Below are 21,113 nucleotides of genomic sequence, written 5' to 3'. Positions count from 1 at the left end.
TTGGTTTAGGTAATCTTTTTCTGGGGTCAATTGCAATTTTTCATGCAATTGTTTTTAGACCCAGAACCATTGGCAGTTGCGGTTTTATTGTCAAGTGACTAAAGTTACGGGACGTGAGTTGCAGCTCTGAATATCCCCATATATTGCTCTTAGTAATTCATGCAAAATATTTTGTTAGCTTGCATATAAACTTAAGGAAGATGAAATGTATATTCAGTGGTACATTTAATCCATTTATTTATATTTTTGTTTGTTTTGAATATCTTGCAGGTCTCTGTTAGCATTTTGCAAATGAATTTTTAATTTGCCATGTTATCTGCATTTGATGAATTTTGGATATTAAAAATACTTGATTTTTTAAATAAGTTCAATAACGAAAGTAAATTCATAGCGTTGCAAATACTAAGGCTCGTTAAAATTTGTGATATGATTTGCTAATTATATCAACAAATGTACATAATAGGCTTTCAAGGCTCGTTAGTTATCTCACACCATTATTCATTCACTAGTAATTCAAGTTTTTGAAACATTTGTTCTCGTCACAAGGGTCAAAATAATTAGGCCAGAGCGTGTTGGGCTAATTTGTAGGTCAGCAACGGTCCAATGAAAGACGTGCTGATAAATGATCAAGAAAAAAGTATTGAAGAGAGCCAAATTAGGAAATTGATTTTGACACACCCTTAATTGATATTGTCATACCTCTATGTGAGAAGAGTATAAAGTGTGCTCTCACATAGAATGTGCCAAAATCATTTCTAAAAAATTATCAGCGAGTATTGTGCCAATGTGAGTGTAAGACTGTGAGTAGGGCTGTGCACGGTGCGGTTTGGATCTCAAACAGCACCGAACCGCAAAATTGCGATTTGTGATTTTTTCAAGCTGCAATTCCATATAAACCGCACCGCAAAATACGATTTGGTGCGGTGCAGTTTACGGTTTTTCCACAATTTTTTTTACCTCACAAATAATGATTAAAAAGAAGTAATTTTATTTTGTGATTATGAAGTTATAATGCAAATATTAAAACTCATTTTTTTAATTCTTAATTAACTTATACTCAAATATTATTTCATATTGACTCTAAGTCTCTAAGAAGAAACAAAACATGTCCACCTTCAAAAGTGATTAACAATTCTAGTAAAGTCAAAAGTCCTACTTACATCCAACATCAAAATAAACTAATAATGTTTAATATCTAACACACAACATAAAACACTTGCATCCTACATCAACTTACTGTATGATGTCTTGAATTATAATACAATTATTTTCACTAATTGCGGTTTTGTGGTGCGGTTTGGTTTGAAAGTTTTTTGAAACCACACCAAACCGCAAAATCAGGGTTTGGTCAAATTTGAAAACTGGACCGTAATTTTCAAACAGCAAATCGCACTAAATCGCAGAATTGCGGTTTGGTGCGGCTCTCCACAGCCCTAAGTGTGAGCATTACTATGAAAATATACATAATTATTTTTATTTTATGTTATTAATTTCTTCTTCTGCTAAATCAGGAAAACATTACTAAATATCAACCGCCTAACCTTGGCTCAAACCTATACTCATTAGGCTACCTTGTCTAATCACCAGGTCCTACTTGTTAAAATTTTACTACTCCGTTAAATGTTATGTGCACCTTTGGAGTATCATTTGTGAGATATAAAATATTTCAAAATTGCATATAACATTTAACAGGGGTAGTATAATTTTGAATGATCAACTCGTTAACAATTTTAGATATCATTAGTCATAATTTGGTATACTATCTCTGTTCCATATTATATGGAACAAATGAGCTTGCACGGACTTTTAGATGAAATATGTTTGTGAGTGTTAAATGGAGAGAGAAAGATAGTGGTGCATATGTTGAGGGGAGAAATAAAAATACTTTGTAATTGACAATTTAAAAAGAAAAGAAAACATTTGTTATACATAATGTGGAACTTTTTTTTTATTTGATCATTTGGGATTACACGGAGTTTTAGGAGAGTAATGTAGTATTGTGAGTGGGTGAATAAATTATTGTAATAAAAGTAATATGGGGGCAATATGTGAAAGAAGATATATATTTTTATTATTTAAGTGGAGACCATGAAAGAGAGAAAATTAATAAAATAATTTGAGTGAGGTTTAAAGTAAGAGAGGGAATTAATAAAGGGGTCGTTTGGTTACCGTGGGAATTAAATTACCGTAGGAATTAAATTATCGTAGGAAGTTTTAATTCATGGGAAATAAATTCCCTTAGCTGAATCCGTAGGAAGTGTGAAATATCTGTTTGGTTGACACAATGGGAAATAGATTCCCATGGTCAAATACTCCGTAATTAACCCCAAAATCACCATCCTCTATATCCTCTCCTTTTCTCTCTCTCACTCCTCCCTTACTCACCATCAGAAAATTTCATCATCTCCCCTCATCCCTCACCTCCACGGCTCCACCACTACAACCACCACTCAAAAAAAGAAAAAAAAATCATAAATTTCCATCCACAACTTATACTTCTTTCTTTATGAATCTCACAATATATTAAATACCCACTTGATTAAATCAAAGTTTGAAGCTTTAGAATCAAAATTATAAAATTGAATTTGGATGTTAAACTTCAATTGGGTACCTCAAAGTTTCGATTTTCATCAAGGTATTTGCAAAAAGTTTTGATTTTTATGATTTTTGGGGAAAGTATTGATTTTTATGATGAGTTTTGGAGGAAGTTTTGGTTTTTATGATGATTTTTGGAGTAAGTTTTGGTTTTTATGATGATTTTTGGGGTAAGTTTCATGATATGATTTTAGCAGAAAATTTTGATTTTTATGAAGGTGGATGGCGATGATAACGGTGATGGTTGATAATGAAGGTGATGGTGATGATTAAGGCAAAATGATGATGATTATGGTGGATATTAGGAGCAAATAAGTACAGGAATTTTGATTCACTGTGGGGAGGGTCGGTGAATCAATTCCTCCATGTTGTGGGAATTTCCATTTCCCAGGAAATCATTTCCTACATCTAAAGGCAACCAAATAACAAGTTATAATAGCATTTCCTAGGAATTATGATTTCCACCGAATTCACTTGCAACCAAACGACCCCAAAATATAGTATAAAGTTACCAATAATAGAAGCGATGCATTTTAAAAAAAAAAACGCCCATAAAAAAAGTGATGCAAATAAAAAAAGCGGAGGGAGTAATAAACATTGCATATAATATACTTCCCACGCCAAAACATACTATTGTCTAATATGAGGATTTATATGCCGGTTATATTAGGACAATTATTATACAGAAAAGATATTGTTATCAAAATTGTCCGTGCAAGCTCATTTGTTGCATATAATATTGTGGACCCGTTGGATGATAGGATCGTTGGCGGAAAATGGCAATCATAGGTATGACGGAGAAGAAGTCCTAGTGATGGTTGTTGATTCTGGTATCCTGTGAAAGGAAGGGAGAGGATAAGAAATTTAGGTCGATCAAAATGAAATAAAATCAAATAAAATAAAATAAACTGAGAGCATTATGTAGCAGCGGAGAATCTAACATCTTTTATAAGTGGGTTTAAAATATTAAAATTAATTTTGAATCAAATAATATAAATTTATTGATATGAAAAAAAACATTTAAATGCATTTTTCTAATGATTTACAAGATAAATATAATTCAATGAGAAATAACAATGTATTTTGCTATGAAAATAATTATGAGTATAATTTTGTATTGTAAATCATTACTTAAGTGTAATATATATACTACATTCGTTCCCAAAAGTTCGACTTACTTACTATTCATGTGGCCAAAATAAAATACTTTTGACCACATGTTATGATTTATACAATAAAAATAAATTAGCACGAAGGATCTTATTAGATTCCCCTTATTATAAAATTTTTAAATATCAACTTTTATAATTTTCACTTATAGATAGCCGAATATATTCATGGTCAAAGATGTTCATTGGAGACCCCGCAAATACGAAGTGAGTATATATATATATATATATATATATATATATATATATAGGGGAGGGATCCGGTAAGAACCCCTAGATATATAAGAACCCTAGATATATAAGAACCCATCTTAACCGTAGGATCAAGTTGTTTTAGACGGCTAAGATTAAAACACCTGTCCAACTTTTTCAACCCCCTTACCCACCTCCCAACCTTTTCTCTCTCCTCTAACTTTCTCTCTCTACTTCCCGATTTTCTCATTTTCTCTCTCCTAAAACCCCCAAAAATCTGATAGAAGTTGCAATTTTGAATGATTTCGCTTCAGGTATGTTTTTGTTTTCGATTTTGTTCAAATTTTAATGAAATTAGCATGATGTTCAAGTGAATTTGAAGTTTTAATTGGTGATTTTTGCAATTTTTAGGGTTCGGATTTAGGGTTCTATTTTTGCAATTTTATGAGTCGATTTTTGCAGTTTATTTTGTGCGATTTTGAGTTGGATTTTTCTTATGGAGTTTGATTATTTTGAGTTCGGTTTAGCAAATTTAGGGTTCGGATTTTTGTGAATTATTTTGTTTGATTTTTGCGATTATTTCGATCGATTTTTGTTCGATTATTTCGATTTTTGTTCGATTATTTCGATTTTTGTTCGATCGATTTTTGTTCGATCGATTTTTGTTCGATTTTTGTTCGATTTTTGTTCGATTATTTCAAATTTAGGGTTCATTATTTCGATCGATTTTTGTTCGATTTTTGTTCATTATTTCGTTCGATTATTGTTCATTATTTTTTTATTCAACTTTTTAATGTCATGTGTAGAACTTAGAACAAAGTTACACTGTGTCTTTGGAGTTGCTAATGTGGTGTAGCAGGGAGATTGGTTAAAATTGTGTTGGTTCCAGGACAAATGAGTTATTTAGTGCCATAATTCTAAGCTGCAGTAGTAGGCGTCTAGGGTCCTGCCTTAATTAGAAAATTGACAATCTGTGTCATGGTTTTCGTTTGGCATAAGCTGGCCAGAATGCATATCTGGAAGATTGCTATACACACAGATCAACCAGATAAATATTATTGCCTAATGGCAGGATGCCCCTTCTTACTTGCTTACTTCTACCTCATTGATGCTGAATTGTGCTCCAACTTAGGAAACACAGTAAGGGCCTCTTATAAATTGCTATCCGATCCCATGTTTGGCTTGTTCATGTCCAAGATACAACATAACATGTTGGCTGGTGTTGCTTGTTGAATGTGTCTTATCCGTGTAACTGTTGTACAATATCAGAAATCTTATTCTGAATCTAGGCACTTCGTAAAATCCTGTATTGCCTCAACTTTTCAGGAGCAGCACCCACCTTCCATGGAACATGATTATGAATCGATATGCTGGGGCTGTGGATTAGGAGAAAGGATTGGGTTGAGTTTAGACTAGATAATTGATTAATTATGGTACCCTTGTTCTTGTAAATAGAGTTGGTGGCAATGTAAACTTTTGGAATGATGAAATCGCCACTCTGAATGATGGCATCTGAACACTCACTTTTATGTTTACAAAGATTAGCGCTACCACTAGGTATGCTATGATAAGTTCTCAGTATCCAAGTTGGAAATAATTCTTATTCTTCGTTTCTTGGACCACTTCTTTGCAATCTGATAAATTGTTGGCCTTGTTGCTAGCCCATTTGTATCAGCTGATTCGGTTCCTTGATCAAATTGAGGATAGCCAGTGCGTCACAGTCTGAGGCTAAGTTGCCACATACTGGAGTTCCACTCTAAAATGAGATTCTGCCTTATTCTTGATTCGTTTTCAGCATGTTCTAAACTCGTTTTCAGCATGTTCTGAACTCCTTCCCAATGCAATTTCTGGCTTTTAATCTTTTGATCTGCTGACATGTGTAAGATAGTCCGAATATGTATGGTGCCTTAGCTATGGTGTTCCACTAATGAGGCTTGTAGCTGCATTCTCTTACTCTTGTTGTGTTCTTAATTGTTAGTGATATAATTATGATAACATGTTCTAAACTATTTTTCAGCATGTTCTAAACTATTCCTATGTTTAAAATATATTACTAATGTTGGAATGTTACTAATATTTTTTTATATTTTAAAATTGCAGCAAAATGCAAGGCCAAAATGAAGAAAATTCAGAAGAACTTACTATTACTATTATACCAGATGAAAAAATTACTTATGGAAGAAAAAGGTAATTAAAGTATTTTTATTATGTTCTAAGGTTTTCTACTATGTTCTAAAGTATTTCTATTATGATCTAAAGTTTTCTATTATGTTCTAAAGATTATCATATATGTTCTAAATTATTTATATTTGATTTTAAAGGAAAGTTGTTGAAAATGAAGCGGAAGTAATTGACAAAGATGAATTTGAGAAACATGTGCAAAGTCTAAAACGAAAAAGAGGTAGCAAGCTTCCAACAAGGATTCAACCACCTAGAAAAATGCAAAAAAAGGAAGAAGGAGATGATGACAAGGATGAGAATGATGATGGACAAAAGTTGGAGGAAAAAGATGATACTAATGAAGAGATGGATGGACCAAAGTTAGAGGAAAAAGATGATTCAAAAGAGGATGTGAAGGATGATAAGAAAAAGGTTCTAAATTATTTGTTGATGTTCTAAATTATATGCTAATGTTATAAATTGCATGTTTATATTCTATATTCATACTTATGTTCTAAAGTAAATAATATGTAACTTTATTTTTGTAAGTTACATTCTTTCATTTCCAAGTTTATGTTTTAAAGTATATACATGTGTTCTAAATAATCAGCTTATGTTCTAAAGTTCATGTTCTAATTTAAATTTTTTTTCTCCTAATTTGAATTATGTTCTAAACTATGTGATTATGTTCTAAAGTATATGCTTTTAACAAGTACTTGTATTCTAAATTATATGCTAATGTTCTATACTTTGTGCTAATGTTCTAAAGTTCATGTTTTTATTATGTTAAAATTCTTTCTAATGTTCTACTTTATTCAGGTGGTTCAGAAAAAAAATGTGAAAAGAAAGATTGAAAAAGAAAATGATGGTGAGGATGTCAAAGTAATCAAAGAGGAAAAAAATAAGCAAACAGCTTATCAAAGAGTTACAACTAAGGAATTGATGAAACAAGTGTTGGTAAATCTTTCTAAAAAGCATAAGCAAGCAATTAAGAACATTGGATTTGGAGCTTTTTTGAAATTGAATGCACCACATCATGCCGATTCTTGGTAAGCACTAGCACTAAGTTTTATTTTTATGATTTTAAGATCGACTCTTATGTTCTAAAATTAAATTATATTGTTTATTTTTATTTTTATTTCTATTCTAATTTATATGTATTTTGTATTCTAAACCTTTAATTTGAATCTAGGTTGACAAAACAACTTCTTACGAATTTTGATCCCAAAAGATGTTGCTTGATGCTACCGGGGAGAGAAGAAGAAATATTCTTTGATGAAATTGATGTTCACATGACATATGGATTGCCAATGGGAGATATTCCAATTGTTGATAGCTCGGAAAATAAGGAGAATGTGGAATGTGCAAATTTTATGCAAAAATGGAGAAAAAACTTAGACCTTAAAGTGGTATGAATATTTTTATGTGTGCTTGTATCCTAAACTTGTTATTTGGCTTATGTTCTAAATTACTTGTGTATGTTATAAAGTAATTCCGAATATGTTCTAAAAGTAATTCTTATTATGTTTTAAGTTCTAAAGTATTTCTAATGATGTTCTAATGTATATATTTATGTTCTAAATTAAATGTCAATGTTCTAAAGTATTTCTAATCATGTTCTAAATTACTTTTATGATCTTCTAAAGTATTTCTGATTATGTTCTAAAGTATATAAGTTCATGTTCTAAAGTATTTCTGATTATGTTCTAAAGTATATAAGTTCATGTTCTAAAGTATTTCTGATTATGTTCTAAAGTATATAAGTTCATGTTCTAAAGTACTTGTCCATGTTCTAAATTACTTGTCCATGTTCTAAATTACTTACAGGGTGCTCCAACAAATGGACAATTGATTAGTAGGATCGAAAAGGTGAAAGCGATAGATAAAGAAAGAGATCAAGTTTCTGATGAATTCATTTACAACTTCATTGTATGTGTAGTTAATAGTTGCATTCGTTCAACGAATAGCAACCAACTATACGTAAAGTATTTGTATAGTTGCAAGGATATAAAGAATATAGTGAAGTTGGATTGGTGTAAATTTGTGAAGGAGCACTTGATTGAAACTTGTAAAAAATGGCAAGATGGAGAATCATACTTCGTGGGGCCTTTAATCTTTCTTATGGTAATTTTTAATTTTTTTAACATTCATTATATATGTTACTAATATTTTGATTATGTTGTAATGTACATATCTATGTTCTAAATTACTTGTCTATGTTCTAAAGTAATTTTGATTATGTTCTAAGTTACATGTCTATGTTCTAAAGTATTTATAATGATGTTCTAAATTATATATCTATGTTCTAATTTATATATCAATGTTCTAATTTATATATCAATGTTCTAAAGTAATTCTAATGATGTTCTTGTAGGTATCCTATTTTGATCGGGTACAAAGAAAGGGGTTAGAGATACCACGTGGTGTTCCACTACTTTCATTCTGGAACCAAGAAAGGTTTTATACAAGATTGAAGTTTGAGAAAGACCTAGGATTTGGAAAGGGAAAAGTACTAGAAAGAATGAAATTGAATTTGGTATGATTTTTGTATATACTTATGTTTTAAAGTTTATACTATATGTTTTAAACTTTATAATATATGTTCTAAAGTTTATTGTACATGTGTTTTTAAGAGTATTATGCATGTTTATTTTATGTTCTAAAGTTTATTATCGATGTTCTAAAGTTTATTACGGATGTTCTAAAGTTTGTAATCTATTCATATTATGATTTGTAGGGTCGAATCAAGAAGAAACAATCGGAGGATAAGGAAAAGAAAGAAAGTGAAGGTCCATCAATGGTAATTACCGTTTTATATTTATCTATCATTATGTTTATGCATGTATTCTAAAATTTGCAAGTTATATTTAAAAAGGAATTGGAAAAAAGGCAAGGGAAAGACAAAGGCAAGAAGAAAGTGCAACCCTTGACAATTGAAGAAAAGCAAGGGAAAGACAAAGGCGACAAGAAAGAGCAACCCTTGACAATTAGTGAAAATCAAGGGGAGAAGAAAGTAATGAAAAAAAAACTCATGCCATTGTCAAAGAAGCAAGGAAAAGACAAAAGAAAGGAGAAAGTTATGGAAAAAGAATCCATGCCTTGTAATTCTATCACATCTACAAATGACATGATGGTATAATGTTTTAATATTTTTTTCATATTTATTTAATAACTTTTCTATAATGTTTTAAATACTCATTACTTAATGTTTTAAATTGTTAGGGCTTTTTAAGCAAATTTGGAGATTTGGCAAAGAGTCTTGCATCGAATGTGAAAGAGATGTATAGCATGTTGGACCAAGCAAAAGATTTCTTTGTTGAAGAAGAAACAAGTGGGAAAATGCATCATCTGATAGACAACATTTGGGGCAAGTATACCACAAAGGTATTATAATCATGTTCTAAATTACTTATGATCTAAATTACTTATGTTCTAAACTATTTTCAGCCTATGTTCTAAAGTGTAATTTATATATATAAATGCCATATTGGACTCTAACTTATATATTCTTATATATATAGCCATTGGAAAATCAAGAAGAAAAAAACCAACCGAAGAAAAGTCCTTCTATGCTTAGTCAAGATCAACATTTCTTCGATGAGCCGGCATTCATAGAAGAATTGGATATGTTGATGAACATAGCATGGAAGAAATTCAATGATGAAAAGACATTGGGACATGGTAATTATATGCTTAATTTCTAAATTATACGTATGTTCTAAATGATGCTCTTAAATCAAGTGTTTATGTTCCAAATCAAATCTATATTATATAGTTATGTTCTAAAATTGTGTCTTATAATTATAATGAAGATTTGACATCAAATGAAGGAGAAAGAGAAAAGAACAACAATGAAAGAAAAAGCAATGACAAGAAAGATGATAGTATCTCCTCACCCATTGTTGGTAATTTCACATTATTTTCAAGCTCATTTCTTATTAATGTTCTTTGAATATAATGATTTGGATAAGAAAAAGTACTAAAAAAATGAAATAGAATATTCGTGTATGATTATGTTCTAAAGTTTAAGCTATATGTTCTAAAGTTTACGTTATATGTTCTAAAGTTTATACTATATGTTCTAAAGTTTATGTTTATGTTCCAAATCAAATCCTTATGATATTATCATGTTCTAATATTGTGTTTTATAATTATTTTGAAGACTTAACATCAAATGAAGGAGAAAAAGAAGAGAACAACAAAGAAGAGAACAACAAAGAAGAAAAAAGCAAGGAGAATGAAGAGAATAGCTTGTTGCTCTCTCCACAAATTGGTAACTTGTCATTTATTTAAATTACATGTTTTAGTTATAAGGTATTTTATACTTATTTTTCAAAGTTCTTATGTTCCATGTATTTCTTATATTCTTTTTCATTCACAATTGCTCTAGATGATCAAATCATTGAAGATGTTATTAAATGTGATTTTCTAAATCCCGAAAGTGATCACAAAGAGAAGCAACAAGAAGAGAAGGAGAAAAACCAAGAAGAACAAGAAAAGAAGAAAGAAGAAGAAGAAAAAGAAGAGAAGAAAGAAAAAGAAAAAGAAGAGAAGAAAGAAGAACAAAAAGAAGAGAAGAAAGAAGAAGAACAAGAGGAGAAGCAAGAAAAAAAACAAGAGGAGAAGCAAGATGAACCCAAAGAAAAAGAAAAGGAGGAAAAAATGTTGAACAAGAAAGTTGAAGCAAAGGAAGGGTAATCAATGTAACTTAGTAATAGGAATATTTAAACGATGGTTTTGGTTTAGAACATATGTTGGATAATTTAGTAAAACTTTAATATTTAAACTTTAATGGTTTGTGTGTTCTAGTTATATATATTTGTTTGTGTGTTACAAGTTTGTTTGGTGTGGTTTGATGTGTTTTTTACAACTTTGGTTAAAAACTAGGAATAGAATAACAAATACATAATTATTTGGTTATGAAGGTTTTGATGTTTGACTTAGATTAATTATTTTTATTTTTATAATGTTTTAAAGTATTTCTGATTATGTTCTAAACTATTTAAGCTTATGTTCTAAATTATTTCTGATTATGTTCTAAATTACTTGTCCATGTTCTAAAGTAATTTTGATTATGTTTAGACAAAAGAATAAGCTTAAAATTTTCTTGCGTACAACGAAGAAGAAAGAGAAAAGGAATGAGGACACACCAAAGACACCAATTCCTCCAAAAAAGACATGCAAAGATATTTCTCCTCCAAACTTCAATTTGTTGTCGCCCTCACCAATAGTTGGTAATTTCAACTTATTTAAATTTTATTTTTCTTATATGTATATTGGATATTAATACTATTTAATTTGTATATTTGTAATTTTTTATAATGTCAAAAATTGTTTTAATGTTCTAAATTTTGTTTTGTTATGTTCTAAATTAATTATGTGATGTTTTTTTTGAATTAAGCTCTTCCAGCTACATTGAATGAAGAAAAGGAGGATAAAACAACCAAAAAAGAAAAGAAGAAGCATGATGAAGAAAAGAACAACAAAGAAAATAAGCAACGGTAATCATTATGAAAACATTAGAAATTAGGTTTAAACTATGATGGTTGTTTGATTATTATTTGATTATAATTGTTCATTGTTTTTTTTTTTTGTTTTTTTTAATTCAATTATATAGGAAGCAAGAAGAAGAAGAAGACGAAGCAAGAAAAAAAAGAGGAAAGGATAAGCTTCCAGTGTTCTTGCGTTCACCTTTTATGGTTAATCATGAAAAACTTTTCAACAATGTAGATCATAAAATGATAGCTGAGTATGCTTTTGCTCAAGGAGATAACGCGTAAGATTTCATCAATTTATATTTATATGCTTATAATAATTATATATGCTTATAATAATTATATATACTTATGTTCTAAACATTGTAGTTACCTTATAATAATTATATATTATAAGGTAGATACTTATGTTCTAAAGTACATGTTTCCCTAAATTTAAATGCGGTTTTTATTTAATATATTTTTTTGTTCTCATTTTAGGGAGGTTTTGTATGCTGACAAAGCGGCAATTGTGATTAGGAGAGATGAGATGGATAGTCTTTCAGCATGTAGTCACATGTTCAACAACATTGCAGATGCTTTTGTTTCCATATTAAATTGTGAAAACAAAAGGCGGGGTGTAGACAAGAAGAGTAGATTTTTTTTCTCAACTGAACGCTATGTATGTTCTAATTATGTCTATTTTCTAAAGTAATTCTGATTATGTTCTAATATTCATATCAATGTTCTAAATTATTTCTAATAATGCTCTAAAGTAGTTCTAATTGAGTTCTAAATTACATGTCAATGTTCTAAAGTATTTTGAATTATGTTCTAAATCTAATTATGTTCTAATTACATGTCAAAATTTTAAAGTATTTTTAATTTTTTTTTCAGCTCATTCTTTGCACTGAAAAATACATCAAAAATACAGAAAGTTTGGAAGATAGAAAGAAAGCTTTGTTTCATCAAATGAGAAAAGAAATGACAAATGCCGAAATAACAACATTTAACAACTTCCAATTGGTAACAAATTTTTTTTTTCAATTTTTATTGTGTTCTAATTATTTTTATTTATGTTCTAAAGTATCTAATTATGTTTTAACACATGTTTGATTATGTTATAAATGTATGTTTGTTTATGTTCTAAAGTATCTGATTATGTTCTAAACACATGTTTGTTTATGTTCTAAAGTTTCTGATTATGTTCTAAACGTAGGTTTTCTTTCCGGCTGTTTTACCGGATCACTATTATTTGTTGTGCTTCAACTTTTTGGAAGGAACTCTCGATGTCATTGATAATAGATTTCTTCCACCGAATGTTTCTATCGAGGATAAATATGGAGATGATTTTACAAAGATGGTAAGGTTTAGAGTTTTGACTTGGTTAATTATTATTTTCTTATTATGTTCTAATGTACATATCTATGTTCTAAATTACTTGTATATGTTCTAAAGTAATTTCTGATTATGTTCTAAAGTACATATCATTAATTTTGTAGTTGAAGGCATTTGGTGAATTTTATGAAGAAATTGATAACAAGAGTGCCGTTTTCTCCACTTTCGAAACAAGAAATATTGAGATGAAATGGAAGAGCAATGCAAACAATCATGATTGTGGAGTATTTTTGTTGAAGCACATGGAAACCTATGAAGGACAATGTCAAAAACAATGGAACTCGGGGCTAGAGAAGGATAATGTAAGTGTCAAGACAGATGATTAGGTTCTAATTACATCTCCATATTCTGATTATGTTCTAAGCTAAATGTCTATGTTCCAAAGTTAATCTGATTATGTTCTAAAGTGTTCTAAGTTAAATGTCTATGTTCCAAAGTAAATCTGATTATGTTCTAAAGTAATTCTGATTATGTTCTAATTTTAATAACTATGTTCTAAATTACTTGATTATGTTCTAAAGTAATTCTGATTATGTTCTAAAGTAATTCTGATTATCTTCTAAAGTAATTCTGATTATGTTCTAAGTTAGATGTCTATGTTCTAAAGTTAATCTGATAATGTTCTAAAGTAATTCTGATTATGTTCTAAGTTAGATAGATTATGTTCTAAAGTAAATCTGATTATGTTCTAAAGTAATTGTGATTATGTTCTAAGTTTAATGCCTATGTTCTAAAGATTACTTGATAATGTTCTAAAGTAATTTTGATTATGTTCTAAGTTAGATAGATTATGTTCTAAAGTAAATCTGATTATGTTCTAAAGTAATTATGATTATGTTCTAAAGTAATTCTGATTATGTTCTAAAGTAATTCTGATTATGTTATAAGTTAGATTTCTATGTTCTAAAGTAATTCTTATTATGTTCTAAATTACATGGAAATGTTCTAAAGTATTTTTTATTATATTCTGAATTACATGTGTATTTTAAGTTTAATGCCTTTGTATTTTTTTTGTTTGCAGTTTGAGCAAATGAAAAAGTTACGAGTGGAGTATTGTGGGAAGATTATAACATCAGAAGTAAATGAAGAACGGAAAAGAGTGATGAAGATGGCTAGAAAGTGGTCAAAGTTGAACAAAAATTGATATATGATTGTGTAAATCTTGAGTTTATATCTTTAGACATATATTTAAAACAATATATAGTACATTTTTTGTATAAATATGGAGATGACTATTTTGAACATGGGTATCATTAGGAATATTAATATCATTTGAAACATTAACCTAATTTGAAACATTATTTTTATAATGTTCTAAAGTATTTCTAATTTGGAATAAGTTGAAGTTTTTCTTTTGTACAATAAAGAAGGAAGAGGATAGGAATGAGGTCACACTAAAGACACAAACTCCTCCAAAAACGACACAAAGATATTTCCACTCTAAGCTTCAATTAGTTGTCGCTCTCACCAACTTTTTTTTTGATATATATATATATATATACACATTATACTACCTCCGGTCCACTTTAGTTGCAACTATTTCATTTTTGGGCTGGTCCATATTACTTTCAACTTTCCTATTTTTTTCCTTTTTTAGTAACTTTTTAGTGATAAAATTACCATTTTAACTTTACTTTTTTTTAAACACCCTAAATACAAAACTGATGGGTTTCAAATCGGTGGGTTTCGGGGTTGATGTTTTGGTTTTGGTGGTTCCGGTGTCGGTGGTTTCGAGGGTAATTGGGTTTCTAGGGTCATTGGGTTCGAGGGTCGGTGGGTTTCTGATGGTCGTAGCTGGTGGAATCGATGAGTTGGGGTCGTTGGGTTTTTGGGGTCGGTGGTTAAGTGGTCGTAACTGGGTTGGTGGTGGTGGTGGGTTGGTAGTCATGGCTGGATTGGTGGTGGTTGATTAATTTGGTTGAATTTCTTTTTTTTATTCCTTATTAATACTTAATTTTATACCCTTATCTTTCATTAAACATGCTTAGGAAATTTTGCCAATGGTGATATGTTCACATCGTAGGTGTTTGTCAATGGTAGATTGGTGGGTTGAAATCGGTGGGTTCAAATTGGTGGTTTGTGGATCAATCTATGGGTTGCATACAATTTTTAAAGAATAATTGGACAAAAAAATAATATGATATTATGTTAATAAATTGAAGAATACAAAAAAAAATATATAAAAAAATTACACAAATTTTTTTTCATGTACAAGTAAATGTGATTATTTCTATAAATTAAATGTTTGAGGTGGTTGTACTTATAGCATATCCATCAACCTGCAAAAAAATTTTTAAAAAAAATTAGAACATAAACACATTAAAAAAAAGTTAGAACATATTTGATGAAGTTTAGAACATATAATAATTTTAATTTATCACTAATTAGAACATAAGAAAATTAAAAAATGTTTACTTACATATCACTTGACTTTCCCTGGACAATTACGACTATCATGATGACCAAGCTCTCCACATGCTCTACATAATCTTTTCTTCTTTTGACTTTGTTCAACAGCTTTTTCTCTGTCACTCTTCATTCTCTTGTCACTATTTGGAACATGGGTATCATTTGGAACATGGGTATCATTTGGAACATTGGTATCATTTGGAACATGGGTATCATTTGGAACATTGATATCATTTGGAACATTAACCTGATTTGGAACATGAACCCCCGTACCTTTGTTTTTTGAAATTTTAGGAGGTTTGATCAAAACTTCAGAAGGTAAACTAGCTCCAATAAGCATTTCAATGTCTTTAACTTTGCTAGAAAGATTGTTACTTCCATTTGTTGTTTTCTTATGTTCCAAATCTATTCTCATGGCTCGAAGTTTTTTGACAAGATCACTTAGTTCATCTTCATTGTTTTGCACTAAACTCACACAAGCATGAATTTCAGTCCACAAATCATTTAATAGCATCTTCTTATCTACTGCATTAAGACATTCCTCCAACACATTACCCTCTAAATCAAAAATGGGCTTCTTATAAGCCATTGTACACCATCTATTTAGAACATAGGTCTTGGGAATTTTCTCTAACATCCTTGCCTTCCACACCCAAATCATATGCCTACAAGGCACACCATCACGTTCAAATTTTTTACAAAAACACTTGGTATCTAAGGTAGTTGGATCAAAAACAACATCAAAAGTCCTCCTCCTAGATCCTTCCCTTAATTTAAAAATATAAATCTCATTGTCCTTCTTCATCTCCTCAACACCACAATTAAAACATCCAATTTCAAGCTCATATTGAAAATCATAGAAAATTGTTGTTGTAAACAACTCGGAAGCATCTTTTTCTAAAGGAATTGGTGTTTTACACTCTGGACGCTTATTCTTCGAATCATTATCCATTTTATTTTGAGTGTGCCTTTGAGCATCCAATGCACATTCAAACCTATAGAAAATATAAATTAACTTTAGAACATAGAAGATAACTTTAGAACATAAAGTGAACTACATTAGAACATATTAAAATAATACACATGAAATAATTATTGTGATCTAAATACTATTAAAACATTAAACTAAAAATTTTCAACATATAAGAAAAAATGTAGAACATAAAAGAGAGTCTAATAAAATAAAAATAAAACTATAAAACATAAATAGAAAAAACTTTAGAGCATTGAAGAAAAACTTTTGAACATAAAAGATTAACTTTAGAACATATTTAGGCATTTACATATTACCTCATGTAGAACTCAATCAAAGTGAGATGGGGATTTGTGAACATAGTGAAAAAATTATTTTCACTTTCTGATCTAGATGTGGTCCTCATGATGCCACCTAAAAATAAATCTCTGAAATACGCTGGAATCCACATATCACGTATGTCGTACATGTTTGCCAACCATCCATGATTGTTCAAATTGAATTCTGAAATAACTTTGTTCCACTTTTCTTCAAATTCTGCCGGCTCAATCTCTAAATGCCAAACACATGCACAAAGCTTTTTCAAAAAATCAGTTTCTTGGGTAATTGCTCGACCTACTTTTTCAGGCACCTTTTTCATAATATGCCACATACAAAACCTGTGTTCTGTAGTTTGAAAAACATTACGAACAGCAAGTTTCATTGCTGGATCTTGATCGGTTATCAAACACACAGGCTCATTATTTCCCATTGCTTTAAGAAAAGTTTTGAAAACCCATTCAAAAGATGATATATCTTCATGAGCTACAAAAGAAGCCGCAAAAGTAACACATTTCTTATGATGATCAACTCCAGTAAATGGACCAAAGATCATATTATATCTGTTACATACACAAATTATATATGCAGAAAATATTAGAACATAAGGGTAAACTTTAGAACATAACGGTAAACTTTAGAACATTAAAAATAAACATAGAGCACAATAATTTATTTTAATTATTAGACTTGTCAATATTATACTTGTTTAAAAACATAACGAATTATCTAAAACTTAAATAATAAACTATAGACATAATGTTTAGAACATTAGAACATGATAGATATTAGTTTAGAAAACAAGACATAAAGTGTAAAACACAAAAGCATAATGTTTATTACATAAAAACATGATATACATATTGTAGAACATAAGGCATATATGTTCAAAACATCAGTATATTTAGAACATAAGGCATATATATATGTTCAGAACATCAGTATATTTAGAACATAAGGAATATATGTTTAGAACATCAAAACATGATAGATAGTAATATAAGAACATAAAAAATTCTACATTTAGAACATCACCTGTTTGTTTGGAATGTGGTATCAAAGGAAACCATATCGCCAAAAAGTGCATAATTTTTTCGACAAATAGGATCAGCCCATAAAGCTCTACAAAGTCTATCATCTTCATCAACATCATAGTCAAAAAAAAATGCAGTCCAAAGCAATTTCTTATTTTGAAAGTTATCCACAAACATTTGGGCATCTGATCCAGCAATATAAGCTTTCAAATCTCTATAAAAGTTTTTGAAATCTTGTTTAGATGCACCAACATTATCATGTGATCCGGCAAATTCTTTCATCATAGTATAAGACCTTACGGGACCAACATTTACCTGTGTACAAAAAAACAAAAAAATGCTACGATTAAGGATCAACTTTAGAACATAATAAATCATAACAATTAAAACAATATTTGACACATAAAAATAAATTACCTTTGAATTATCAACAATCAATTTTTTATGCATAATATGCATATTCCTATTATTCTTTTGAAATTTAGCACAACTTGGAGTATATAAACAATGATTATGTTCTTCTTTGAAATGACTAACAACATACTTTCCACCATCATATCTCATACATATGTGAGCATTGCATCCTACACGAGTGACTAAACGTTTCCTAGTAATACGAACTTTTCCTTTCTCATCAACGGTTTGTTGAGCAATAGGTTTTTTTGTTGCCCTGAAACCTTCCTTATTGCAAACTCCATATTGAAAAGCAATTATATCTTTGTTATTCTTCTTCCTTGAAGTAGTAGATTTCCTAGAAGTAAACCCAGCGGCATTTGCATATGCTTTGTAAAAACTAAGACCCTCTTCGGGATCTTTGAATACCATCCCCAAACGGGGTTTTAACTCCTCGGGAACACTTGGAATCCATTCCTTAGTGGTACCACCCGGGCTAAATGATCCAACAACATCAGGAGTACGATAAATAACGCCAACTGCATTAGAACATAAAAAGTAAAATTTAAAACTAGAAGGTAAACTTTAGAACTTACTATAGAAGTCATAGAATATGAAGAGAAAGATACATAGAAAACTTTAGAACATACAAAAAAATGTTTAGAACATTAAGAATAAACTTTAGAACATAGTGAATTACTTTATAACATACATAATAAAATTTAGAATAAAGTGAAAAAATTTAGAAAATAATGAATTACTTTAGAACATAACCAGAATTAATTTTGAACATTAAACAACTTTTGAACATAATCAACAAATTCACAAAATTACTTTAAAACATGTAAATAAGTAAAGTTTAGAACATGTAAGTAAAGTTTAGAACATGTAAGTAAAGTTTAGAACATGTAAGTAAATTGAAATTAAAGAATTAAAACAAGGGTTTAAACATATTAAATCACATACTTATAACATATTCCTTTAGAATATAGTGAATTACTATATATCATACATAATGAATTACTTTAGAACATAACCAGAAATAATTTAGAACATTAAAACAACTTTTGAACATAATCAACAAGTAAAGTTTAGAACATGTAAGTAAATTGAAATTAAAGTACTAAAACAATGAAAATTACCTGAATGAGTGATAGAGGAAGAAGGAGAATTATCTTCAACATCATCTAAATCCATGAATATGCAAAAACCTAATTATCAAAAATACAAATTGTAGCAAAAAAACAATTTGAAATTAAAATCCAAAAAACTTCAAGCAAATAGGAAAACTCAATCAAATAAAAAAGTCGAAAAAAAAATCTGGAAAAACAATTGAATAAAAAATGAAATCTGGAATTCGAACAAAAAAACTATGGAATTCGAAAATATGGAATTCGAAAAAACTATGGAATTCGAACAAAAAAAATAAAAAAATCATGGAATTCGAACAAAAAAACGAAAATATGGAATTCGAACAAAAAAAATAAAAAAACTATGGAATTCGAACAAAAAAAATCAAAAAAATAGTTCTAAAAAATCGCACAAAAAAAACAAACAAATCTAATGAAAAATCAAATAAAAAATCTGGAAATACATCAAAGCAATCAAGTAATAAAGTTAAATCATAATTTTTTAACAATTGATAAACTTACCAATTCTTGAAGAAGCTCGTTGATGTAGAAGAGAGTGAGGAGAGAGAAAATGCTGAGGAGAGAGAAAGTGCTGAGGAGAGAGAAAGTGTTGAGGTGAGAGAAAGAATAACATAAGATTTAGGGTATTTTATCAAAAGTGTAAAAAAAATTATAAAGAATTACAGAAATGCCATTACTAATGGAGTATTTTAGATGGTTAGATTAAAACCAATGAACGGCTGAGATGGGTTCTTATATAAGATTAGGTTCTTATATAGAGGAGGGTTCTTACATGAGCCTTCCTCTATATATATATATATATATATATATATATATATATATATATATATATATATATATAGATTTAGGGTCAAATAAGAAGGGGCTTAAAAATAAGAAAGATGAGAAGGAATCCTCACCATTCATTTTTTATCCAATGGCTACGATTAAAATCAGACCCCAACAATCAAATGTGCATATTTCTTAAACTATATGTGCATATTTTTATGGTTAAATGTGCATATTTTTACGATTCAAATAATATGCATAAATCATATGCAAAATTTTTAAATTCAATGTGCATAACTTAATAAATAAATGTGCAATATTAATTACATGAATGTCCATTTCTATTTTTTTTTACTACTGGACAACTAAAACTAAAAAAATGATCTAATATCAATCATTCGATATTGAATTCTGGAACATTGAAAGATTAAGAGAGAGGAGAGAGAAACGGTTGTTTGCCACCATTGAAGACCTGGTGATCGAACGAGCATCTTTCGACCAAAACAGCGACGAAAATAGATGCTTAGGAAAAAAATCTCAGGAGGAGAAACATGAGCAGGTCTTGTTATCACCTTCAATTCATCGTTTAACGAAGACGAAGAATAATCTTCGTGAGTTTGGTGATTGTAATCATGGTGTTCTTGAGAATTATCTAACAAATTAAAGATCATGGTGCTCTTGAGGAAGGTCAGACATAGCTGCTTCAAATGGCAGAAGGACTAAAGAAAAGGAGGAGAGAGAAAATGGAGAATAGGAGAATGTAAAGTGGGTATGAAGAATGGAATGATTGTGAACGTAAGATTATTTAAAAATTCTAATGTGGTCATTCTTCTTTATGACCATCACTATTCTTAAATTTGATTGGCTAATCTTATCTCTCCTAAAAGAGGAAATTTATGTTCATCAGGCTGAGTTACAAGCCTTGCAAATCTAGGGGCAATTTCGTACATTCGCACATTTAATGAAGGGTAGTGTCGTAACTACATGCGTATGAAGGGAAAACGGCAATGTAACATGGCAAAGGCGGAAGAGTCAACATTTTTTCCATCTGTTACCCTCCGTTACTTGGAACTCGGAAG

At 29.7% G+C, this 21,113-nt stretch overlaps 1 protein-coding gene across 1 annotated transcript; it reads right to left on the bottom strand.

Moving 5' to 3' along the window:
- Positions 1–15,225: 15,225 nt before the first annotated feature.
- LOC145584096 (protein FAR1-RELATED SEQUENCE 5-like) lies at positions 15,226–20,705 on the bottom strand. The gene is made up of 7 exons (XM_081641025.1): positions 20,507–20,705; positions 19,258–19,326; positions 18,140–18,654; positions 17,724–18,037; positions 16,688–17,251; positions 15,645–16,392; positions 15,226–15,267 (listed from the first exon to the last, which is right to left on the bottom strand). Exons 1-7 carry the CDS (start codon positions 20,703–20,705, stop codon positions 15,226–15,228), a joined length of 2,451 nt encoding a protein of 816 aa, XP_081497151.1.
- Positions 20,706–21,113: the final 408 nt, after the last annotated feature.

The sequence above is a fragment of the Chenopodium album genome, chromosome 16 (assembly GCF_948465745.1).
Source record: "Chenopodium album chromosome 16, dcCheAlbu1.1, whole genome shotgun sequence".
Lineage (NCBI taxonomy): Eukaryota > Viridiplantae > Streptophyta > Magnoliopsida > Caryophyllales > Amaranthaceae > Chenopodium > Chenopodium album.
The sequence above is the reverse complement of the archived record's forward strand: the minus strand, read 5'-3'. Positions and strand labels throughout refer to the sequence as shown.